This window comes from Phyllopteryx taeniolatus, chromosome 1, assembly GCF_024500385.1.
Source record: "Phyllopteryx taeniolatus isolate TA_2022b chromosome 1, UOR_Ptae_1.2, whole genome shotgun sequence".
Lineage (NCBI taxonomy): Eukaryota > Metazoa > Chordata > Actinopteri > Syngnathiformes > Syngnathidae > Phyllopteryx > Phyllopteryx taeniolatus.
The window spans coordinates 21026356-21053826 of record NC_084502.1 but is presented as its reverse complement, the minus strand read 5'-3'; the positions used below and the strand labels follow the sequence as shown (position 1 = coordinate 21053826).

The 27471-nt window shown below is 40.5% G+C and overlaps 1 protein-coding gene across 2 annotated transcripts in view; it reads right to left on the bottom strand.

Moving 5' to 3' along the window:
• sema3h (sema domain, immunoglobulin domain (Ig), short basic domain, secreted, (semaphorin) 3H) overlaps positions 1 to 27471 on the bottom strand; it is a 65624-nt gene that overhangs the window by 9442 nt on the left and 28711 nt on the right. For both annotated transcript variants that reach the window (XM_061780279.1, XM_061780287.1), the window contains exons 3-12: positions 25587 to 25649; positions 24976 to 25095; positions 23885 to 23978; positions 23666 to 23785; positions 21867 to 22012; positions 20451 to 20565; positions 5786 to 5855; positions 1938 to 2082; positions 641 to 730; positions 379 to 508 (exon numbers count right to left, since the gene is read on the bottom strand). In XM_061780279.1, the coding sequence (XP_061636263.1) occupies positions 379 to 508; positions 641 to 730; positions 1938 to 2082; positions 5786 to 5855; positions 20451 to 20565; positions 21867 to 22012; positions 23666 to 23785; positions 23885 to 23978; positions 24976 to 25095; positions 25587 to 25649 (1093 nt within the window). The remainder of the gene's footprint in view (positions 1 to 378; positions 509 to 640; positions 731 to 1937; positions 2083 to 5785; positions 5856 to 20450; positions 20566 to 21866; positions 22013 to 23665; positions 23786 to 23884; positions 23979 to 24975; positions 25096 to 25586; positions 25650 to 27471) is intronic.

The window sequence follows — 27471 nt, the reverse complement described above, 5'->3', positions numbered from 1 at the left end:
CTGCACATCCTCCCCATCTCTATCCCTCTGTATGGCCAGTCTGTATAGATCCTTTTCTCCTTCTTTAGTGTCCAACCTGGCATACATGTCATCATATGCCTCTTGTTTCCCTTTGCCACCTCTACCTTTGCCCTGTGTCGCATCTCAATTTATTCCTTTTGTCTCTCCTCGGTCCTCTCAGTGTCCCACTTCTGCTTAGCTAACCTTTTTCCTTGTATGATTTTCTGTACTGTGAGGTTCCAGCACCAAGTCTCCTTCTCTCCTTTCCTGCCAGAAGATACACCAAGTACTCTCCTACCTGCCTCTCTGATCACCTTGGCTGCAGTGGTCCAGTCTATATATATAACTCACATATTTAAAGAACTGGATTCAGTGTACCTGTGCCGATGAAGAGGACATCATAAGTGCTGTCAACAGCTTCTACTCTGTCCACCAGCAGTTTGCTGAACTTGTAGTGAACACCCACTCTGACAAGGAGGGGCCGCTCTCCCAAGGGCAGCACATTTTCCTACACAAGTGCAGAATTTATTTTTCAACTTGAGCACATTATTTAATGACTGCTAGTAATCTCCCACAAAGGAATTTGGACCAAAACACAAAGATTTAACTTTCGTGTAATGAAATAAAACATGAGCTGAACCTCCAGTAGCGGGTGAGTCCTGCTGAAGAAGATGACATCATCAGGATATTCTCTGGTGGAGCTGTAGCTTCCATATGTGCTGCTGGGACACTATGATGGAGGGGAAAAAACAAGGTCATAGGGCCACTTTTGGGATTCCTACTCTTTACCTGTTACATTATGCTAGACTTCCACACCAAGGAGCTAATCATTTTGTTTATGTGTGTTTCAAGGCCTATGGGTGTGTCTGTGGCAGCGTTAGATAAAATAATAATAATAATAATAAAAATTATATATATATATATATATATATATGCGTACACTAGTACGCAAACAGTCCTGGACATGACAGAGATTGTCCCTCCATCTCCCGTCCCGCGCTTACACTGCTCTTTAGCATTTGCATTTCAGCCCATTTAGGTGTGCCATCACTTTATTATACAACACTGCATTGTTTATTTCTATTGTGCAAGAAGGTGGTTAATAAGCAAAAACATAATTTATCCGAATACTTGATTATTCGATTAAATTTTTAGTAGGATACACGAATACTAAAATATTCGATAGCTGCAGCCCTAAATATACTGTAAATAAACGTATATATGTTACATATACATTTTATAAATAAACACAATGAATGTGCAAATGTACTGGACTTTAGGTGTCAAGTGGGCTCAAGTATGGTACAAATGGCCTTGTGTGAGTATACCCTAAGAAACTAATTTTAAACAAATTTTGATCAGAAGAGCACAGTTAAAATGGGGGCAGACAGGGGAGGATCAGAAGATCAGATCACAAGTCCGTACACTAGTAGATAACTACCCTAATTAATATGTTATAAATATTCTGGTTTGTTTGTGAGCAGAATGATACCACAATATTAGCAGAGACAAGAAGAAACAACAAAAATGCCGGAGAATGCGGGTTTACGGCATTTAATTCTCGGCACACGGCTGACCCAGAGAAGAAAATTGATCTTTGCATTAATGTGAATACGGGAGTATAATACTGTATCTTGCAGACTAAAGCAAAAGGAAGCTAACGTTAGCATGTGTGTTCATTTTTGTCATACATATATGAAGATGACATCTGCTTGACCAATGAGTCACCACCGCTGTTTTGATAATGATGACGAAGGTGCGGCTTTGCCTCTTATAACTTTGTGAACACTAACATTTCTCAGTCCATAATATGAATCTCATCAACATAACTGAACACTTAGCTTCGGATTGTACAGCCTTGGTGAAGGACTGGACTCTCCTGAGTGGCCATTGTAAATTATGGCTACATGAGCATTGAGGTTTGAGTATGAACTCACAGTTCCAGGACGCGGGTAGGGCACCTTGCCAGTAAACTCTGCCCACTTATACTGCGGCCCCTCTTTGTGCAGAAAGTTTCCTTTAAAAACCCGAACTACATCCTCCATTCGGTAAACACACACGGCCGAGCCATTGAGGATATCGCTGATAAGAAAGAAAGAAAGATCACAGAGAAAGTACATTCAGATGATAGTCCAACATATTATTCCAGCAGCCTGCATGAATGAGGATATACACCCAGAGAAGAGCAAACATTTAATAAAGGAAAAAGGCCTTCATAGTAATCACTTAATGTGGAGCTGTGTGAGTCATAGTGAGTCTTTTAAGCAACAGTTCACAGAATGTGCTCCAAAGCCAAAGTGCAGCTTGGAAGAATGTTCTGATTTCAACACAGCAATTGCCACTGTAGCAATGGCACTGCTATTAGTATACAAGTAGGGAACAGTTCTGGATGGCTTTTAAGTTGAAGTTTGTATTCGTATTTAATGGGCACAGCACCTAGAAAAAGACTGACACATATACTAGATAGAGAAAGTGAACACACTCCTGAAAGAGACGACCACAATCATTCATTTAATCAACAAAGATCACAAAAGAAAAAAAACCTTCAACTATATTATACAACCTGAACAATTAACTGAAAAAGGAAACTATTTTAGGCTGACTAATTTATAAAATGTACAATAAGCTTGCTTTTAATGTGCACACCCTAAAACGAACTTGACTTGTATATGTGTGTGGTCATAAGTGTGTTTCAGAGACCTTTCACTTCAACTCATGTAATGACCTTCGTGAAGCTATGCAGTTACACCCCTCCCTGGATTTTTGTCAGTTCCTGCTGAGCTTCCACAGACTTTTTCTTAAAGCCCTGAAGCAGACCCACTCCCACCACCCCATTGAGTCACCTGTCATCACAAAAGTGCTGCTACTGTTTATTCTAACACCGCATGAGAGAAAACTGGGCAAGAATTAATCACCCTCTACAGTTACGATGATGTGAAATTTAATTTTTAGAAATGGTTACAAGATACATGAATCAAGGCAATATATGTAGGTGCTAAACACAAAAAGTTATAACGTCATGTCTTGAAATAAACATAATTAGTGTATTTTTTACACACACTGCAAACAACTCTGAACAGTAGGAGTAAGACAGAACCTGGCTGCTCTCCCAATATTATAGACCACTATAGAAGGATATGTGGTCTCGCTGTGATCCCCTCAATGTCCCAAATGCAAAATTAGTGGGGAGAGATTGGGGGAGGTGCGTTTGAATCCTACCCTCAACTCCACTTTCAACTAAACACCAACATTAAATTGAGAAAATCTTGAAATTCTTCTTCCAGAAAACTGTTTCCAGAAAAGTTTAATGTGAGGCTGTGAGCCACAACCATGTGTTTTTTTGTTGTTGTATTTATTTGTTAAGTTTTCTTTGCCAATCATAATCATCCAAAGGTCACAGATGTATTTTGTTTATCGACATGCATGCATACAAACTTAAGTCTTGTAACAGATTTTTCGTTACTGTACTTCATTTTCACGTTTGTACGCTGTACTTTACTTGTTTATTTTGATTTCTGGCAACTTTCCCTTTTGTTCTGCAACATTTCTAAATAAAATGTGTACTTTTACTCTGATTTCCCCTAACCATCTTTGTTACTCCAAAGACAACCACAATTTTTTTTTAAACACTTTTACTTCCAATACATGAGTACACAATACCGGAAAATCACTTGATAATTAAGTACAGCAAATGTCAGATAATTTAAGAATTTTACTCAGTAATATTCTGCAAGGTAACCTTTCCCCAAATTATTTTCTGTTAAGATACTTGTACTTTTCCTCACACATCACTTTCAGGTGCTTTATACAAGACTGAGCTTAAGCTGCATCCTGCATCTGAAATGCAAACGTCCACTGAACACGAATGATTGTTTTATTAAGTGGCTTGAACTTGAACTTCACTTGTTCGATCCCAGTTATATTTAAGTCCTCTCGATCAAAATATCTTCCTTGACAAAATGGGACCTGATGCAAATGTATATTTTGTAAAATAGTGTTAGAGATATTGTAGACCAGGGGAAACCAACACGTCGATCACGATCGACAGGTAGAGCTCCATGCCCATCACGGTATATCGCGAGTCATTTTCAAAATAAAACTTCGCCTAATTTTAAAAAAGAAAGAAAAAAGTAATATTATGATTCATTTTCTTCTTATTTTAAATACCTTTTGGTTGGACATTTACGACTGGCTTCTTTGTTCATTTGGAACACCCATGGGTGAATTTCATTCATTTTAGTTTGAGAAGCACAAAATGGTTATGCTGCTAGTGAGCCTGTAAACGTCTTGATGTAGACAGATTTTTCTGCTCCAGCAAAAAAAAGAAAGTTACATTATTTCCAACTGGAATCGGAAAAGCAAATTTCTTTTCACGTCATCAAATGGGAAGATGGAATGCCTCATATGCACATACTATGTGCACCTATAAACAAACGAGGCAACCTAGAGCGGCAGCAGCGACTCATGACAACTTTGAAGATATTTAGCCACTCGACAATCTGTGAAGACGCAAGAACTTCAGAGAGGACCGGAAACAGAGCAATCGCTTTTCACCATGCCACAGGCAAAAAGCAAGGCGGCAACAGAAAGTTAGAGTTAGCCATTAATTGGGAATAAGCACAAGAAACCATGCAGACGGTGAGTTGATTGCAATAATGTGTGATGTTTATTTCCAGCTCAAACAATTCTGTGCCTCTCTGAACAAATTAGTAACAGAATTTGTTTGTATATTTGTGAAGGCAAAAAGCACGAGTCAATTAGTTGCTTTTGTATCAAACCAAATGTCCACAAGATTGACAGAAGAGCTGTCAGGGACAATGCAGGAGTTATTTTGATTACCATGGACATGGAGATTACTGAACTTCAAAGCGATGTTGGACTGAATACAAGAGCTAGGGGTGAAGACTTCTGGACACTCGTGAGTGGAGATGGATGTTCACTGACTGATTAGTCATACTACTAATCTTGGCATGTATGCATTGGTCCTGTCAAAACTGCAAAAATAAATGACAGAACAGCTTTACCCGTGGCAAGTGTGTTTTCAGACGATATTGTAGTGGTAGAGCTCATCTTATATTCTGTGAAAAAAAGTGATTTTGGGTTTAGAAAGGTTGGTTACTACTGCTGTAGACTTAGATGGTGAAGGATAGCGCACTGTGGGGACAACTAACTGGTCGAAAGAAAATGAAAAATATGAACATTTTCTAAAATAGTGCTTGGTTTTAAGTTTTAAAAAACTTGCCTGGCCATGAGATGTACTGTGTGACCATACCCCAAACAAAAAGCTATTGTCACAGCAGGATCACTAATCATGATGATGTGAGCGCCATTTCATAGCATGAATGTGTCGCATTCACGAGTCACAGCGGCAGAAGGTCGCGCAGCCAGTGTGAATCCCACAATATGTTGCGTCATCTCTGCACATGCTGAAGTGCAACCATGGTGGAAATTGTCACAGATGATCTCTTTTGTTGCTTTCTGTGTGGCAATCCGCAAAAATCTAATGAGGCATCGCTTATTTATCGTCTCAATATTTGCATGTTATCTTCTTTATAGTTCCTTGACTCATACACTAAGTTCTGAAGCCTTTTTTTGTGCAGTGCTGAAGCTAAATATAACAGCGGCAGTTGATCAATACCCATGATTCAGTGTTTTTTTTCACTCAACCGTGCGTAATCTCAGATCTCGCCACACAGCATGATTTCCTGCTGACTCCCACCCACCACCATGCTGGCGTTTTCCAGCACGCCGCTCAATACGATTACAAAACAGTGTTGAGTGGTACCTTGAAGTGGTGAACAGGCCGTAGATGAGTGGGTTCTTCTTGTCTTTGCCATGGAGGATGAAGACATCCTCTGTATTAAGAAAACAATGAAGAGCAATATCAGGAACGCACACTGACAAATTCTCAAACTCAACTGGCAGAATTGTATTGCATATTTTCTGCGACCACATGATGTGACTAGAAATTTTAAATAACATTAGTGTACCACTGAACAGAAAATATAATATCAAATAAGTGAATTTTACAAGGGGTTTATTTAAGGCAGGGTTGTCCAAACTACAGTCCGGGGGCCATCCATTTTTTAGCAGCCCACAGCATAGATTACAATGAATATTTAACACGGCCCATGTCGTCAGCATGCAGTACTTATTTTCTACACTGCATGGCAAGGCAGGAGAATAGATTTTTCCTTCCTTTGATTTTTTTGTATGTGGCCCTCGGAAACAGTTTGGACACCCCTGATTTATTAATAAGTCATCACACACTTTCCCAGGACATTATAAAATAAGAAAATACCAAAAATAATTAAAAGCAAATGGGAATTGTTACTGGTATTAAATTATTCCAGCTAACATTTGTTGTGTTTGAGTTTAATTACAGTGGAGTAAAATGTCCCAAAGGTGGTTCAATCCCAAACTAGAACAACATCTTCTAGAATTTTTTTCTAATGCCGTACCATCATGAGCAAGTTATGCCAGACATCAGCATACCTCATGAATAAGAAATATTTTGCTGTTTCTTTGGGCATTTTTTTTTTATCCAGACACAAGGGGTGTGAATAGAAGAAGGAAAGAAGAGAAGTTACATATAATTTCAATAAAATCTTATTTTGCTGTCGCTCAACTGTAAGGACTTGGGCTTTGGAAACAGGAGGTCACCGTTCGAGTTCCGTTGCGGTTCCTGATTGCTGTCCAGGAGCCCTTGAGCAAGGCACCAACTGCACCTCGGCTTAAGAAGTGCAGCGCTGTTTGAGCACCCCATTCACTTTGACACCTTTTTTTGCATTCCTGCATGTCTGTGATCTGGTTCTCTGTGTAGTGTTCAACATAAATACGCAGCAGATGGTGAGTTGACAATCCGCTTGAAGGGTAACAAGTATAATAAATGGAAAAAAAAACCATTTTAAAATAATGACATGACTTTGACTTAGAAAAGAATTGCATTAGCAGATTTGTATCAATGTATACTTGTGAGTCCTGTGGAAGCGTGTGTGACTGGGGGGAGGTGGTGCCATTCATTTTCTGATGTAAGCATCAATCAGACTGTTTGTTAATGATGCAAAGCTACTTAGAATAAATCTGTGGCCATTTATAACCAACGCCAGTGGGAGAGCCAAGTGCCAGGGCTACCACAGGAGAATCAACACCTGGTGTTACACACGTACACACCCACTTACATACACACACACACACGCACACGCGTGCTGGCACACCTCAATCTTTGGTCTTCATTTTGAACACAGCGGATGAAAGTCGACTGACATGTTGTTCATCCCACATTGCCACTCACTCACTCATGTCTGTTGTCAAAAACCTGCAACCTGTTCTCACTAGCATTTAGCATGGTTTCATCCGCCCATGCATCCATCCATTTTCTATACCGCCTACATGGGTAACAAGAGTCAATCACAGCACATTTGATCCAACTGGGCAAGAGGCGGTGTGCACTCTGCACTCGTCGCCAGTCAATCGCAGCACACACATAGACAAGATCATTCACATTCAAACTCACACCTATGGACAATTTGGGGTGTCTTCAATTCAGCGAACATGGATGTTTATGGAATAAGTGAGGAACTCAGAGTACCCAGAAACAAAGTAGGAGTAGGATTTCTTACAAATAAATAATGAATTGGAATTTGTGAAACACAAAGATGTTTTCCTCGGCTTTAAGGACACTTGATATGAATACAATATATACTAAATTTTATGTTACTGCTATTTAGTTCACTTACATGGAATTCACCACAGCATGTCCGCCACCTTTATGGAATGTGTGGCAGTTGCTTTTGACATACTGTACTAAATGACTATTTCTGTGTCTCTGTGTGTATGTGTGTGTGTGTATATATAGATATCTCCTAAGATTGCTGCACTCATTAGACTACAAGTATATAAAACTAAACCAAAACTTTTTGGGGGGGGATAGCAGCAAAAGTTTGACGTTTTGGACTTTTATTGGATCATGTTTTTAGTCTGTTGTGCTGCGATCATCTCCCCCTATGTGATAATATAGGGCTTACGCTCATTGAGGTCACATCCATAAAGTAGGGAATTATTTTAGAAACTCGTTTGCAAAACATATCTTTGTAAAAGAAGCACAGTTGAGAGGCCAAGAACCCATGCAGCACTGAAGACTGAAAATTATTTCAAACAGTTCTCGTATTTCTCTCCCCTGCTCCCTTCCTCTGGTGGCAGACAGCAAAACATCTCACATTCCTGACGTTCCTTCTGCTTCAGGTGGCCTCCATGGAACCATACATCCCTGAATGAAAGCTAATCTCATCTCAAAACAAACATACGTACGTATGTGCACGCTTAAACAAATTAAAGGGATCATTTGCTAGTAAAATATCAGAGACCAAGAATTTAGTAGTAATTTAGGTTAGGCACTAGGCGGCACGGTGGCCAACTGGTTAGAGCAACAGCCTCACAGTTCTGAGGACCCGGGTTCAATCCCCGGCCCCGCCTGTGTGGAGTTTGCATGTTCTCCCCGTGCTTGCATGGGTTTTCTCCGGGCACTCCGGTTTCCTCCCACATCCCAAAAACATGCATTAATTGGAGACTCTACAATTGCCCGTAGGTGTGACTGTGAGTGCGAATGGTTGTTTGTTTGTATGTGCCCTGCGATTGGCTGGCAACCAGTTCAGGGTGTACCCCGGCTCCTGCCCGATGATAGCTGGGATGGACTCCAGCGCGCCTGCGACCTTAGTGAGGAGAAGCGGCTCAGAAAATGGATGGATGGATGGACTATACAGATACTAATTAGGGTACTCTACCCGAGATAAAATAAAATAAAAAAAAACATACAACATAACTGTACATATAAGAGGGTGCAAAATATCAGAAACAGGTCTCAGTCTAATGCAGTGCAGTTCTACATCAATACAAGCTACAATCACAAAATAAACATACTGTTAAGTACTATGTTTATGTTTTGGTAAAGCACTTGTTTAGGTTCTCATAGATTCTGCAAGTGTACCGTACATAATATTGTGATGTATTATTTTTATATGCTGCAGCGTTTTGACACCCTCAATAGGGAGTTCCTTTGTCTCAGAATCTGTCCTCCTTTTTCCAATCTCTTTATCTTCTGATCAGGTGCTTAGCCCCCATCCCTTTCTGCTCAAATCCACCTGGGCTCAGGACCCCTCTGGGCTGCTCTCGTTTTCTTTGTTTCTCACTTTCACTACAAACCCACATCCCGCCCTTGTCCTCCATCCCTCCCTCTTCTCCACAGTCTTAATCATTCTATCTTCCCCGTCCATCTGTCTATCTGTCTGTCTGGCCTATTTTCTCCAGAGGATTGCTCCTGTGTCGTCTTCCCGAAACAAAAAAAGCCAGTTTCCCCCTCAGGGAAGATAGTGTTGTCGAGCCTGCAGACCTGCAGTATCAACTCTTCCTCCTCATCATCTTAATTGTCTCGCCATTGCCCCCGAGGCAGGGACCCCTATTCCCCATCCCACCCACTCTCCATGAATGCCAACATACCTTACTCCCTTTGTCACATTTGTGGCCGCACTGCTAATGCTCATACTCATTGTCTTATTGTTCCATAAATAGTCTCACTTCCATCTCGTCTGCTCCTTTAACCCTCCAGGCTATTGACCTTATTTCTTCGATTGCTCCATCTTTTTGTCCGACACATTTTTGTACCCTGTGGTCATGGATGACATCCTCCACTTGATGTCCTTCACTAGCTTTCCATCCAAAAAGTCTAGACCGCTTTTATAAGGACACTAATGCTAACACAAGGCTGTTTGACTTGTCGATTTGTTGTTTTGACTTGAACTTGAATAAAATAATCCTGAACAGGGGTTGAACTTTAGAAATCAAAAACTAGGATGTTTTGAGTAACATTTTAGCGCAGTTAATTGTCATGTGTGCAAAAAGACGTCTGTACTGTTGTTAATAGTAACAACTTAAAAATGAACACTAATAATCCATTCGTTTCAGAGGTTCCTTTTTTGTAATGGCATCATCATTATCATTTTCCTCTTTGTCTTATCCAAATATGGTAGGAGTTTAAAAGTAACTTAACTTCACTGTTAATTTCCAGGGTTCCGATGTATTTGAATATTGCCGCTGTCCAAATGATCGCTGATAACCCTTAAATATTGTTCAATGACAGTAAAGCTTTCTTTTTTTTTCTTTTACCTGTATGAAACATGAAAATGTTTTTTGTGCAGAGATGTGCGAGGGTTAAGAATTTAGGCATTTAGAAATACTAAAATATACTGTAATGCAGTCCTAATAATTGGCCAGATGTTTACGCTGGCGGCACGGTGGACGACTGGTTAGAGCATCAGCCTCACAGTTCTGAGGACCGGGGTTCAATCCGCGGCCCCGCCTCTGTGGAGTTTGCATGTTCTCCCCGTGCCAGCGTGGGTTTTCTCCGGGGACTCCGGTTTCCTCCCACATCCCAAAAACATGCATGAATTGGAGACTCTAAATTGCCTGTAGGTGTGAATGTGAGTGCGAATGGTTGTTTGTTTGTATGTGCCCTGTGATTGGCTGGCAACCAGTTCAGGGTGTACCCCGCCTCCTGCCCGATGATAGCTGGGATAGGCTCCAGCACGCCCGCGACCCTAGTGCGGAGAAGCGGCTCAGAGATGGATGGATATATATATATATATGCACAAGTCTGGTTCATCCTTGGGTGCAATTTCCAGATACCTGAAGGTGCCACATTCATTTGTTCAAACAATTATACTTAAGTATAAACACCAGCGGAATGTCCAGCCATCATACATCTCAGGAAGGAAAAGGGTTCTGTGTCCCAGAGACAAATGTGCTCTGGTCGGAAATGTATATAGCAACAGAGGAACAAAAGCGATAGACCTTGCAAAGATGCTGGCGGAAGCTGGTAAGAGTGTGTCATTATCCAACGAGTGAAACGAGTACTGTACCAACATGGGCTGAAAGGCCATTCTGCCAGGAAGAAGCCATTACCCCAAACGAAACATCAAAAAGCTAGAATCCGGGGTGTGTAGAGACAACCATGGTAACCAGATTTCTCCATCTGAGTCTGTGGTGGGCAAGGAGCTGTGCTTGGTCTAGGGTCACATGGCAAGCTTTGAGGTCCTGGGCAACGACGTCCAGCCAGCGGGCGCCTCTGGGTCATCTCCAGCCAGCTAATTGGGGGTTGAAGCAATATGCTGAGACAATTACTTCAGTCCTCCTGAGAGCTCCGGAATCAAAACCATTGAGCCTGACTGCCAGGGTGTTGTTCAGTGGCCAGGTCTCTGAGCCATACAGCAGGACAGAAAGGACAGAGGCATTGTACAGCCTGAGCTTGGTTCTCCTGGATATATACTATATGTCGATGGCACCACAGCGGTCTCCATAGAGACTCCATGATGGTGGCGGCCAGGGCTCTGTGTTAACGCCAGCCTCATACCAGCGGCAGCGGCAAGGAATAAGGGCAGCGACACAAAGTGAAACTTCATCGCCAGATTATTATGTCCAAAAATGTACAGACAACAACTGTATGCCAACAAGAACTTTATCCAACATAAACGTAAGACAACGTGCATCAAAACACCATGGCACTTTACAGCACTGTCATAACACTCAATCTGGAATCTGTTGCAGAATGACATAAGATCAAGGAACTGGTGTCCTTAAATGTTTTTAAATCTATAATGAAAGAAATGGAAGGAGTTTCTATAGAATTTCAATGTTTTAGCTCACCTGCTTGAACAATTTATTCATAGGTATGACTCATAGATGGTTAAATCCCAAATGTAGGCTTAAATTGTACTTTGTCTTTCGTTGTATGTCTCTAACTTCTTTGTGTTTTTGCTGCTGCCTGTTTTGGCCATTTCTCTCTTGAAAAAAAAGTGTTTTAATCTCAATGAGACCAACCTGGCTAAATAAAGTTTAAATAAAATAAATACAATTTAAAAACAGGCAATGTTTCATTATATGGATGTACATTTAAATTAATACATAATATGCATAGTGTACACAACATCAAGGCATGATATTTTAATAATTCTGGAATTGTTTTATTCTTTGAAGCGTTATTCCAATGCCTTGATTTTGATGAGGTTAGCACACAGTCACAGCCATGAATGCAATTGTACTAATAATTTCTTAAAGGGACTTCATTAATACAGTATAAAGTTGCTAATAGCGAAATAATCACTAAAACGTAACGTATGGTAACATAAATGTACGGGGCCAGTGCAGGTTCTGACAGGGTCACCACAACTTGGCTCGGGCCACCACCTAAAAAGGCTTAATGTCGGAGCCTGACATGTTATAAAACCCTATTCTTTGTGATTTGTAAAGTAGTTTCCGTCCTCCACATAACCTCATAAAAGCTTCATGTCGCTCTAACACCTCCTCCTTGATCCACATTAGTGTCTGTTCGGCCCCGTCCCAATTAACCCCGATCCCCGCCTTGTCTCACCATCAGCCCTCACACCCTTTCTGCTTCACTTCACATGTCTGGGTTGCTTGAGGGGAAAAATGTCTTCTGTCCGGATTGGCGCCATTTTCGGTCTTTGCCTCTGGTTTCATCTTCCTCCTCTTCTTTGGGACAGAACATGTAAAAGGTTTTCTTGATTTATTGCCTCCTCCCTCCGCCAAATGTGCCTAAATCATCCTTGCCTCCTCTTCTCGTCTTATGTTAAATTGTACCTCTGACCGGCTACATAATCAGCTCTCCCATCCCTCTCCTCTATCACTGTGTGGAGGAGATAACAGCGTCAACTCCATACCTCACCTTCTAGTTCTCCTCTTTATCTTCCCCCGCCTCCCTCTCAAACCTCCAAGTAAAGCTTTGGTTTTTAGCTCATCTCCCCCCTCTTCTTCTTCCTCTGGTCTGGTCAACACCCTGTGCTTTAACCTCTGCCCTCTCACTCTTGTCCTCCTTCATTGTTTCTCTTCTTTACTTTCTTTGAAGCCCTACTTTTCTCCTCCTCTTCTGGCCAGCAGCCATCTTCCACCCCTCTATGCTCCTCTGTTGCTTTTGCAAAACCTCTTCCTAGAATTCACACAAGCTAAGATGGATGGCCTCAAACATAATCAATCTTCCTTGTTATAACAAAGCATCTTTTCATGCCCACTTCATATACTGTAGAAGGTGTTTTGTTGGTGAGGTAATGAAGTATTTTTTAAAAAACTTGACAGACTCATCTAACAGGGTTGGTGTACTGTAGGATGAGTCATACATGTAAATCAGTTTTTCAACTCATGGCCTCTTTCTCCAATGTTGCCGTCTTAAGCCATTTCTCTCTTTTTGTGTGTATCCAACACATAGACTTTGAATGTATGGTCTCTTTAGTGATAAGACAAAGAGGAAAATGTTCATAACAATGCAAAAGTAAGGTTCACTAATAGTGATGTAACGATTCATTCATTGATTCATTCAAAGTCCTACGATCCAATTGAATCGATGTGTACTGGACAAGTTAGCCTTCTGGACATAAATATAGCGATTTAAATCATTTTACAAGGTAATCAATCGAATGTATCGATACTAGGAAATAACGCACTGGATTTAAGCACGGCAGGCTTTATGTGGAAGTGTGCATGTGTTGTATTTCCAAGAAAAATGCTTGTAAGTCCTCTTACTTCGCTTGATTTTTCAGTTAGCACATGGCAATTAGCACTGTCAAGGCTAATTTCTTCTTAATCTCCTTTCTTCATCATTTCCTTTTCTAAGCCCAACATCTAGTCACTCCTTTCCGTAGTGCCCCTAGTGGTTGGACGAGACACCACAATATGTGTGTATTGTTTTTTTAAGCACTTTGTCTGGTGGATAAGAGTCTATCGAGTATGTTTCAGGCTCACATTTGTGCTACAAAGAGCAGGTTTGTTCATTTACTGTATTTAGCTCTCTATGTATTATTAACACTATTCCTAAAAGAACCTCACAGTGCTTTCTCGCCATTGGTATTTGACTGTTTAGAATAGGGATTCTCCAACTTCGGGTCCAGCTCGGAACTCCTTAAAGTGGAGACACTTTTCTAAGGACCCCGTCATAATTCTAACACCAATTAAACATCTGCTTTCGAGGAAAAAAATTGGCCCAACAATAAAATCAGAGCTGAACTAATACATATAACAATAAGTTGCTGTTTTCCCCTTTGTTTCACTGCAAAGCAATGCAATCAATCAGTCAATCAAACAACCTTTGTTAAGCATACACATAGTTTATTAGAAAACACTTACTGTATGTGTTTTATACACAATAAGACATAAAAAATGAATGTACATCAGGATAATCTTGATATGTAATGGCCATAATTACCTTTTACCCGATTCTCTTAAAAGAAAATAACAAGAATTTAGGAAATTTAACCTGCACTGTACAGTATGCAGGTATTTATTTCATAGTCACACTGGATGAATTTTGGGCCAAAAAGTTACTGAATCAATTTCCAGTTACTGAATCATTTCGGATCGTATCATTCTAAGTGAACCAATAACGTCCTTGAATTGAATCTGCAACCACGAATCATGATACGAATCGAATCGTTGCTAAAATGGATCATTACACCCCTATTCACTACACATTTGATTATTAACAACAGTCACTAGTAATTATTTTTGCACATCCAGTACATGACAGTTAATACTTAAATGTTACTTAAACATTTCCTACACAGAAAATGTTGCATGATGGCAACCCTTTGACTTCAGGAATGATTTAATTATGTTTCTGTAATTTGTTATGCCTGGATCAGTCTACAAGACAAATTTGGTCTTTCACTTTTGTCAGACTACTGCCATCTGAATCAATTTCCAGTTACTGAATCATTTCGGATCGTATCATTCTAAGTGAACCAATAACGTCCTTGAATTGAATCTGCAACCACGAATCGTGATACGAATCAAATCGTTGCTAAAATGGATCATTACACCCCTATTCACTACACATTTTATTATTAACAACAGTCACTAGTAATTATTTTTGCACATCCAGTACATGACAGTTAATACTTAAATGTTACTTAAACATTTCCTACACAGAAAATGTTGCATGATGGCAACCCTTTGACTTCAGGAATGATTTAATTATGTTTCTGTAATTTGTTATGCCTGGATCAGTCTACAAGACAAATTTGGTCTTTCACTTTTGTCAGACTACTGCCATCTGAATCAATTTCCAGTTACTGAATCATTTCGGATCGTATCATTCTAAGTGAACCAATAATGTCCTTGAATTGAATCTGCAACCACGAATCGTGATACGAATCAAATCGTTGCTAAAATGGATCATTACACTCCTATTCACTACACATTTTATTATTAACAACAGTCACTAGTAATTATTTTTGCACATCCAGTACATGACAGTTAATACTTAAATGTTACTTAAACATTTCCTACACAGAAAATTGATGGCAACCCTTTGACTTCAGGAATGATTTAATTATGTTTCTGGTATTTGTTATGCCTGGATCAGTCTACAAGACAAATTTGATCCTTCACTTTTGTCAGACTACTGCCGTAAATTCTTGACGTATCTCGGTAAGACAGTGGCAACACTACACGACATGTATTCCGATACCACCGTATCCCGTCTGTTACGATCAGTATCTTGTCAAATCAAACACTGTCGGAGAGGCAGAAGCAGAAAACATGTCACAGGTTAACGTGACCGGATACACCCGTTACCATGGCGATGACAACAACAATGGATCACGCAAATGTATTGTACATACTTTTAATACGATACGGCTCGCAAGCAGGCAACAAAACTTTATGCAGCCTAGTAACCTAGTGCTAGCATGCTCTAAAGCTTTGGTAAACATTGGTTTGTGCGCGTGAATAAATGGTGACAACAGCGACTAAGTATGTTGACAACGGAAAACACGCGGGGCGAAGAGCCAGTCTCAATACTCAATCCTATTGGTCTACGTCAAGGTGCACTGTCGGAGAGTTGTCGTTGATATGTCACACTACAAGGAAGACATAAAAAAAAAAAAATCAAATATGCTCGACTTTTCATTTTGGCGTCATAGGGCTATCGCAGGGCCAAATCGTTGGTCGTGGATTATGTCACACTACAAGACGTTTTGTCATTCCCAACAAAATATACCAGGCCCAATCTGGGAAATCGCCTGTGACAGCTAATCGGGCCAATATCGGGGCTAAAATCATGTAGTCTGATCTAGGCATTAGGGACAATTGACTTGAAATCTTGAATTTGAGAGCCTATTCGCTTTTATTACCTTTTACCTACTATTATTACAAAACAAAATATTATTTGTGACGTAAAATTTGCTTTATCATTATATTTGTGTTGGCCAGACTTGGTGCAGCTCTTATTCAAACTGTGCTTACAATTTTTTTCTTTTACATCGCAGCTCTAAAGCCACACATTACTTTGCCGCAAAAAACAGCAGACAACAGCTTTACTGTGTCTGGTAACCTTTACCAGAAGGTTTTCCACTCAAAAAAGGCAGCAAGAACGTCATCTACAAGACATAAAACAGTAAACACACCCGACTGTCTGTGTTTATGGTTCAGTGGAGGTTTGACTTACAATTTCACGTGTTGCATCAACACTCAGAAGCACATGAGTGGAAACGAGTGAGTGCATGCAGTATGAATCCAGGATGACGTACAGCAATCTTGTCCCATGAGCCAATGGGGCGATCACTTAAAATTTAAGCCAACTGTACCATACTATGCATTAAAGTTATAATTGGTAAATGTTTTTTGTTGACTGTTTTAAAGAAGACAACAAATATGTTTTGAAACAATTTTAAACAGTTCAATTGTAACGGTCCTACTATAGTTAGTAGGAAATTAGTAGAATTTCTCTTTCAGGATTTCAGCTCAGTTAGCATGTAAAGGTTAACGCCACAGCTGAGTTTTTGTTTTCTGAATTTAGAATTTTAATTAATTTGTTTTCTTTATCCTTTACTTTTCAGACTTGTACCAATTATAATAAAACTATTTATTGAAAATAGTCCCGATATTTTTTTATCATAACTTTTTGTATCACTACTAAATTGTTGTGCGAACATGTTGCATTCTTAAACCTTTAAAACAACCTAGATGTTTTTTGAGTCAATATTTAGAATGTTCTTCCAGTGATGATTATGAGCAGCAGTGCTGTGTCTATTCAGAAGATAGTGTAAACAGTCCTGCATTAGATGAGTTTGACACATAAACCCAGACGCGCCTGTTAGGATTCATAACCAAAGTAAGATGACCTGAGAAACATGTTGGACTATAAACAGACAGTCCAGAAGTTCAGTAAAAGTCTTTAAATGTTGGCTTTAGGCATACTTTGAGGTTCAAAACCCCACTAGTCCCCTCGGCCTCGAAATGGAAATCGCCCTGACCCCTGAAGCAAAGGGATATGGGAAGGCTTCTTATGAATGTTGTTTAGTGTTACCTGACTACCTCACAACCTCACACAAGCACACATACGACCAGGTGTTAACCACTGCTCTACACAATGAGGGACCTGCACATGCCTCAAGGCTTCTTGGGATTTGTAGTGTTTCTGTGTGGCTAAGCGTGGAATAAACACAACACTGACAGCATTCTTAACCTGATGGCTTAATCCCCTGTGTCAGGGCTTGCGGTTTTTGTAAGAGTGTCTGTCTGTTTGTGATGTTCACAAACAAATTTGAAAATGCACTTTTATCAGATGTGTAAAACAGAGCCACAGGCCTGCTGGGACGAAATGTTTATAATGCTAACAGATCCAAACTTTGAATTCCTGCATGTGCATGTGTGTGTGTGTGTTTGAGTGCAAGTTTTGAGATTCCTTGTGATGCAAGTGTGCCCACATGAAGGTTTGACAGCATGCAAGAAAAAGACATGCATGATTTATTCAATCTCTTAATGTACACACCGTGCTCATTCAGATGGATACTGTGAGAGACTGTGTGTGTGTGTGTGTGTGTACGTTTAGTTTTCAAGAAAGAGGTCTGTCGTTTACGTTGCATGTCCTCTGTTAACAAAAACAGCAGAGATAAGAAACCAGTCCTGTCTCCACACTCTCCATGTTTCCATGTTTTCTCTTTGCATGTCTCAACAGTGTTTGTAGAATTTATCATTAAAGAACTTCCCACAATCTGTGTTTTATGTAGCCAGTGTGCAAGACTTGAAACCAATAGGAATAGCGTGACATGGTGTCAAATGGGGAAAGTGACAGATGTTCAACTGTTGTGGATGTTGTAAAGTATCACTTGTAGTGTGGTTATTTCTTTCATAAATTGAATCAAGCCTGATTCGATGCTAAAGGCATTGCTGGCAGACAACAGCTACTGTAAAAGGCACCCCTCCCTCATAAAGTAAAAAGACTTTATGGAAGTCCATTTATGGATGATGAAATCTCCAGGGATCTCTAATTCAGATACTCATTACACATTAGCACGACGATAAGGGGAAACGTCCCCACAATAATTAAATTGCATGATGAACAAATTAACAAAAAATGTGCCTGTCTTTCAAACAACTACTGTTTTCTAATTGCTAGATGGTGTTCCACTGCATTTCTGGGTCTTCCGTGGAGTGAGCATGTGTCAAATTTGTGTTAATGTCAAGCTGTCTCATTAAGTCCTTCTCACACGAGATTTATTTGATTGTCCCTCAAAGATAGAACTAGGACATTGCCATAGATGTTGCTGCTTTGCACATTAAAATAAGTAGATCTGTGGTCAGCACCAGTGTCTGGGAAAGCAACACTTGCTTTCAACCCAATGGGGTGTGGCTAATAAGTGAAGGTTACACTTCACACTCCGGTCACAGCTAGCGGGGTTCCGCCTTTGTTACGGCTCGGATACTACGCAAATTCTGAGATGGACTTCAACCTCCCAAGCACACTGAACAGTGAGCTGGAGGAAAACAAATCCAGGAAAATGCAAGCTCAGATAGCCATTGTGACAATTAAAAATAGAGCAAAAATAAAATATTTTCCTTCTTTACCTCCTTCCCTCAGATATGCTTTTTATTCATGCATCCCTACATTGCTGAAAGCAACTTTTATGCCCTCATTCTCTCCTTCCTTCCTTTCTGTTCTGTTTTTATTCACACATATGTACGTCCTTCCTCCACTTAAACCAGCTTTTCTGCCTTCTTTCCGTATTTTCTTCCTTCCACCTCAGACCTGCTTTTTTCTTCTTTGTTTCCAGAGCACCTTCATTCCCTCCTACTGTAGCTTCCTTTGTGCCTTCTTCCTTCCTTTCCCCTTCCATCCTTCACTCAGACCCTCTTTTTATTTTGCATCTTTTCTCCCTTTGCCGCCTTGCTTCCTTCAGTACTGGTCCAATACTGCTTTAGAATTCACTTTCTTTGTTCTTGACTCAAATTCTTTCCCATTATTCATCCATCCATCCATTTTCCGTACCGCTTATCCTCACTAGGGTCGCGGGCGTGCTGGAGCCTATCCCAACTATCTTCTGGCGAGAGGTGGGGTATACCCTAAACTGGTCGCCAGCCAATCGCAGTGCACATATAAACAAACAACCATTCGCACTCACATTCACACCTACACCCAATAAGAGTTTTCAATGAAGTTATCATGCATGGAAACTGGAGTACCCGGAGAAAACCCATACAGGCACAGGGAGAACATGCAAACTCCACACGGACGAGGCCGCATTTGAACCCCGGTCCTCAGAACTGCAAGGCAGCTGTGCTAACCAGTTGCCCACCGTCTCCCCATTATTAATTTTATCTGTAAAAAAAATATTCTGTTTAAAAAGTGTACTTTTGGCCCACCTCGTATATGCTTTTTAATGCTGCAAGAACTCTCTAGGCAGTTTGTCAATGTTCTTTGACAACACATTTCAAATATATTACAGTACTGAATGACTTCTTAACTTTTCCTATGAAATTCATTGCAGTATACTGTATGTTGAACTCTTAATTTTGTTTTACTTTTTTGATGCTAAAAGGAATATCCACCGAGATATTTTAGTTTTTGGCAATGCCCTATTAAACGAGCGATGTATGACGATTGCCACATTTGTTTTTTAACATTCCATAAGCCGACTGTTGCAAAACATTGCTATTTTGCTTATACCACAGACTGAGGAAACCATACTGAATATAACGTGAACTGGACAGCGTGAAGACATACCAACATAAAGACGCTCCAAATCACACACACAAACTCCAGGGGACACCTCTGATAATGAACATAACCACAGCAACTAACTGTTGAGCCCAGTGTCCATGGTTACCAAGGCTGAGGCACGTTGACGGACCCAAGGTGACCGACACGGCTGTTGATCACCGTGGTAACAGCAGAGCTATTCAGATGCACCGAGGCTGTGCTTCTGCACTCATTTTTTTTCAAGCAAAAACTTGCTGCTCGTCATTCCTCACACAAACACATGCACAACCCCAAAAAAATTATGAAGCGTTCAGTGAGGGCGATAAGGTAGTTAATGCGACTAACAGTCAAAGTCTGACGTATTTTAGTTTTGCTGCACATGTGAGGTTTTATTACTCTTTGTACTTACGCAATTGGTCAAAGTGTGTCTGCAGGCCATCTGGTCCCGGGACTGAGCACACCAAACGAGCCTTCTGGAAGGTGCTCCACTTGTTGACCAAACTCCTCTGGCCCCCGATGTCATTCTGCACACACAAACACAGACACAAAATAACATTGAAAGAAAAAGTATTCAAGGTCAAAGCTATTCAAACAGGCTATGTCACGTCCACAAGATTTCCAACAACCTTGATTCATAGACAGGCAAGTAAAAATACAGTGGCACTGATCAAATTCAATGTCATACTGGAGTCATAATATTTGGAATTTACCATAATTTCTGGAAACGTCTTTAGATACAAAAAAAACAAACTTCCTTTTAAGAGACTGCAGCTTATTTCCTGTGACTTTAGCTCAGTGAGCATCTAAAAAGTTTACTAAGAATGGCCAAGTCAACATCAAGAATGCAAGAAGAAGAACTGCACATGAAGTAATCCTCCCTGTCTATGTTTGTGTCCATCACGCAAATTTGAGTTTGGGCAAACGATTTATTAATTATATATTTCATTTTAGGGCAGCACAGTGGACAATTGGTTAGCACATCTGCCTCAAAGTTCTGAGGACCCAGGTTCAAATCTGGCCTGTGTCGAGTTTGCATGTACTCCTCGTGCCTGCGTGGGTTTTCTCCGGGTACTCTGGTTTCCTCCCACATCCCAAAAACATGCATGGTAGGTTAATTGAAGACTCTAAATTGCCAGTAGGTGTGAATATGAGTGCGAATGGTTGTTTCTATGTGCCTTGCGATTGGCTGGCAACCAGTTGAGGGTGTAGCCCGCCTCTCGGCTGCAGTTAGCTGGGATAGGCTCCAGCATACCCGTGACCCTAGTGAGGATAAGCAGTTTAGAAAATGGATGGATGGATGGAAGTTTTCTATTTACAGCAATTGACATATTTTTACACTTGCATGACTGTTGACAATGCTGAAAGTTTACTCAAAACATTGAAAAAACAATTTAAGGTTTATGATGGTGACACCTTGACTCTGGAAGGAACAGATTAATCCTTTTTTTTAATTGTGGGAAAGTATGTTGAAATACAAACATATCGGCGGTTGACCAACACACACGGTGAAAAATGCAAACATCATCATACACACATACTGTAATTATCAACATGAAATAGTCAGAGAGTAAAAGAAAATGCAGCAGACACAGTGATAGTGACAAACATTACTAGTCCGAGTGTGTGATGCAGTAGGAATGTCCAAATAAAGCTTGTACAAAAACACGCACCTCCACAGACTCAGACACATGCGCCGCAAAGCATGTACAGTATCTGACATGTGCAGGCGAACACAAGCTAAACAAGCAGTCTGAGGCTGATAGAAGCGTGTAAACAAACACAGCTGGCATCTATCTTTTTGGGCACAAACATCTCATCACCTTACCTTGCACACCCGGGCCACTCTGGAGTAGAGCACCTTTCCAGCGGCCCCCTCGGCCTCCTGAGCGCGCTCGGTGAAGAACACGTAGACTTTATCGTCTTCTGGATTATCTGTTTCAGACAGCGGCGCGACCCGCACAAAATGGGCATCTGGTGAGCAGAAAAAAAAAACAACTTGAATCTGTTGCGCAACCTGCTGCTGATTGCACATATACAGTACATGTAAGAGTGCAGATGCAATAGAGAGAGTGCTAGAAGGGACGGTAGAAGTTTAGCTTATACACAGCAGAGAGTCAGCATGTATTGTATCTGTTATCAGCAGCAGACGAACGCAGAACACTAAACAGCGTTCAGGAGGTGGTTTATAGATATTCAATCTCGTAGAACTTCACTAATCTGCAGCTGTGAAGAATGCTTGCTGTTTTCATCACTGTTTACTCTACATTGGCTGGATAAAAAAATATAATGGCCTGACTGGATCTTAAGCGTTCCTATGTAATTGTTTGGATAAGTTTGTGCAATGTCACAACGCCAATTAACTTTGAGAGTTGTATATATATATATAAATAGATTGATAAATATAGATAATATTACAGTATTATACAATATGTTATATATATAATTTCATAAATATATAATATATTTATATAAATGAAATTATATATATATATACTTTATGAATATATATATATATCATTTTATTTGCCATGGTCCTGTTCTCCCCATGCCTGAGTGGGTTTTCTCCGGGCACTCCGGTTCTTCCCACATCCCAAAAACATGCATGGTAGATTAATTGAGGACTCTAAATTGCCTGTAGGTGTGAATGTGTGTGCGAATGGTTGTTTGTTTATATGTGCCCTGCGATTGACTGGCCACCAGTTCAGGGTTGCCAGATGATAGCTGGGATAGGCTCCAGCACTCCCGCGACCCTTGTGAGGATAAGCGGCTCAGAAAATGGATGGATGGATACTTTGATCCTTTTTTGCCATGCCATGAAATTATCCTTTACTTGACCAAGCTTGTATTAAAACATTGTTCCTACAGACCTGTATGGTCTGCACTAGATATGATGGCTGCATGATTTCTATTCTTACCCTGATGTATCCATCATTGGATACTGGAATCTTCCATTGCTTCCCTGAGATTTTTCATTTGTTCCAGAGTCCATTATTTACGCTCCCTTTTGGTTCGTCGTTTTTCGGATTCAGCTGGTTAATTCAATTCAATTTTATTTACATAGCACCAACTTACAACAGAAGTTGTCTCGGGGCACTTTAAACAGTGCAAGTCTAGACAGGTGGTAAGGCATAACTGTGAAGCTCTTTTAACCAATCAGAAGCCCAAAGAAAGACATTTCCTTGGGAGAAAAAAGCAAAAACAAAGACTAATCAAGGAGAAAGTGATTCATTCCTGTATATGAACTGAAATGAAGCGGAATAACTTCTGAATATCACAATTGAATAAAATATTGATATGAAGACAAAACCATAAGCACCAAACTGAACAAAAAAACAGGAAAATGAAACTAGCTACACATTGCTGTAGATGACCACAAGTATCCCACCAAAAATCCTCCAATTGTTTGGGATATAATGTAAATGGATCATAAAGTTCAATAAAACAATCAGGATCCTCTCATTAGGTCGATTCAAGGAAAACTGTTAACGATTGTTTGAATGACACTGAATCTATGAAGATAAATATTTCCTAACTTCATCAAGAAAAATTTGTTTGGGTTTGGGTTTGGACAAAAGGCAAGATACATAAGAAACATAGCCACATCAAGTATGTTTTCGCCCTTACCCTGCAGCCAGGTGGAGTCGTACTGCTCGGTGCGGATGACGTGGCGGTTGCCAAGACTACGGAAGAAGGCAGAGTCTCTGCTCATAAAATCTGAAGTAATGCCAGCATACAGTTCTCCATCTAATACAACGTAAGAGAAACACTTAAGCATACATCCACCAAGTTGCTCAATCTCAATTCCAAACCTCACCTAAATTGTGCTTTGAGGAGCTAACTTACCTACAACTGCTGATGCTGTTTTCTGAAAGGGGTCGTATGGACATTTGCCCTTCCCACATTCAGTCTGGCTGTAGGAGAGTGTCTGGTGTCCTGACTAAGACATAAACAGAGTCATAGGTCACATTCATATAAAAATCAGCTCTCCGAATGAGAGGTGTTTTCTGGAACTGGCTGATCAGTTTTTACCCCTTTATTCATATAACACACACACACGCACACACACACACACACACACACATACAGACACACAACCTTTCCACTTTTCCACATGCTAGTAAATGGCAAATTGGGGGATAGTGTGCTAAGTGAAGGGATTTCAAAATGTGTTAAGTCCAGTCAAAACCCATCAGCGCCAACAGTTCCACTAAGCACCACATCTGAACACCTGCTCTGATCTTGTATGGCCTTTTATGGGATTAGTTTGTCCCTGACATGCACACGCGCACACACGCACACGCGCACACGCACAGCTTCCTTGACCACACAGTCACACAACTGGAAAGGAACAAAACCTCACAGTTATTCATAATGAGATTCAAACTATTTAGAAAATATATTTCTTTGAAACAAACAGTATAGGTAGAGTTAAATAATAAATACTTGTGGATTATGGGATGAGATTTATATTGCACGTGTCAAATAAAAATGGCGCGTACATTTTTTATTTTACAGAAAGTCGAGACTGGATGAGCTGTGGTCCATGCGTGGCCATAGGGGCAGACACCACACTCACGCTCCTGATAGGCCTGTGCATAAGGGCCATGGCTGGGAGTCAGAACACACACGTGCAAACACAAACAAGCACACACCCACTGATGGGCGGGCTCACAGCAACATTGTTTTAAACACACAAAATAAAAACCTTCCATTTGTTTACATACAGCTTGTTGCACAAAATCATCATTGACATCCGCTTGCTGAGTAAGCAGTCACAGCAATTATGCAAAAATTATTAAGAACCAAGCAAGACCAACATTTGAGTACTTATAAAGAAATTTCCTGTAAGGAAATATGAATGGATGGGAGCTCAAGTTACTAAGCCTGGCCAAGCCATAATAATACTACAACTGTGTACGTATTTTCAGTCATACCTGTTGGAAGACGCTGGTAGCTATGAAAGCACACCTGGGGTTGAAGGCCCCTGTGCCACACACGTACAGGTGAGTCTTGTTGAAAGGCTGCAGGACCCGTAGGAAGTTAGCACACTCCGTCTGGACACAGAAAGAGTCACATGAGGTACAAACGTTTGTAGATCTTTTCTAAATAAAATTAAGGGTTGGGGATCTGGGAGTCTGGAATAAAAAATAATAGCCAAGTTGAAATCGGTTTGAGCAATTGTTATTGAAATAATCTATTATCATTAAAGAGCATGTGTTTCTCTGTTAGATAACAATGAAAGATGAAGTGTCAATTCACATGAACAGTGGATTTCAAGCAGGGAGGAGCATCACCTGTTTTTAATTCCCCATAGTGTGTGAGCAGTACAAGAGCTGTTTTCCTTTCTGAATAAATTTGAAATTTTTTTCAGTTTGAATTACGGTTCAGTGAAAAAAGGGGTACCCGACAGCGGGGAGAAGATGAAAAATATCTCAAGTGACTCCTGCCACATATCCATATCTGCATTGATGTGTGTGCAACAAACACAAAGTAAGTATAATACAGACTGCTACGCTGTGTTAGTGTTTTGGGTGTGCTGATTCACCTCTGGATCCTTTCCAGCCATTAGACATTCTTGGACCCGTTCCGGACTGGCAGGCCAATGCAACTGGAGAGAGCGAGAGAGAATGTGAGATTTAACGACCACTTTCACTGCTCACTTTACATTTCACATGACGGGGCTCTGGCAGTGGCAGGTGCATTGTAAGGAGGAGAGTCAGCATAAGTGGAACACTAATCTAGAAGAAAGAGGTCAGGATGAGAAGAGGGAGGGCTGCTCCAGCAGAAACCAGGCTGACTACTAATTAATCTACTGATTGACTGGCTGCGCTGACTAATTCGGTCATTACAATCACACACAACTTACAATTACTTACCTCAAGTATCACACATGAATCAACACTTCATTGTAAGCATGCATTACCTCCATCAAGGCTTGAATTACCATGCATGTGTTACTGTGATCTAACAGTGGGGCTAATTTACATAATGCCACCCGCACATCAAGTTTCAGGACTTGCCACTGTCTGAAACACTATGACCACACCAAAAGGTAAGCAGAGCTGCATTAGGTTTTGTTGGAACCACTTATAAGCGTTAGTTAGCTGCATTCATTTCTGATGAGAGGGACATCTTTGATTGCTCCATGAAGTTGTCAATGTGGCGGCTGAGGATATTGGTGTTTGCATTAGTGTTTTGCTGCACGCACACATACAGACACACACATAAAGTGCCACGTGTAATTTGGTGACTTGGTGATGAAGCGCTGACACCACAGGAGAAAATACAAACGCAGTCCTTGTGGGTGCTAACATGCACTTCGCAGTTCGCAATCTCTTTTTTAGACTCAGGACTCAACATGTAGGCACCCACTAGCTCCGCATCATAATGAAAGCTGTAGTCATCATTGGCCGAGCAGTAGACGGAGCAGGGTAAGCAGTGGCTCATTTGCATGAGACAGTATGTGAAAGGTTAACTCATGGATGTAATGATTTTCTTGGACACAGCAGAGAAAAGAGGGGAATTACATTTCATCTGCTTTTCGAAAAAAAACAAAAAGTATAGCATAAGCATTTTGGCCTTGGTGGCAAAATAGTGAACCATTGTTTTTGTACTCCCAAAAAAACATTTTACTTTTGCATTCTACTTTTAAAACCTGAAATGGAATCATTGTAACTGAAAATGTGGTAAGAATTCAACAAAGGTGATGTCATGACAAGTGAGGGTGCGTTCAGGAAACATTCTTGGATGTCAAGCAATGGCTCCCTGATGTAGTCATTGCAGCACTGCCTGATTCATAGCCGATTAGATTAGAAACCACAGTCAGCCTTATCTCCACATACCACACACTGGCAGGAACCAGCATGGACCACCGCCAAAGGATTCTCACCCTGCCAAACTGTTATTTAATGGAAATGGACCTCTTTGTGGCGGAGTGACTGTCAATGCACACTGGGAGTATGTGCCCAACAGCAGAGCTAAACAAGAGCACTCAGAAGGCTTCACCAGCTAAGTACACATCTCAAGGCACCAAATCTTTAATTATTATCTGAAATAATTACACACACAAAAAAAACGTGATCCGATGAGGTCTAATGAAGATACAGTATAATGATTTGAACATAGAAATGATCATTTCCATGTGACATTTACATAGCAGCCAAATGATCTCAGAAGTTCTCAAATGCTATCAATAGCATTGTCATCAGGTATATAAAATGATTATCAACATAACCTGACTACTGCACATTATTTTTGACAGTATTTTGCACATCATGAGCATCACACTGCACTTCAAATAATCATTATGGATGCTATATATATATATATATATATATATAATATAAAGGAATTTAGGCATCCATCCATTTTCTGAGCCGCTTCTCCTCACTAGGGTCGCGGGCGTGCTGGAACCTATCCCAGCTGTCATC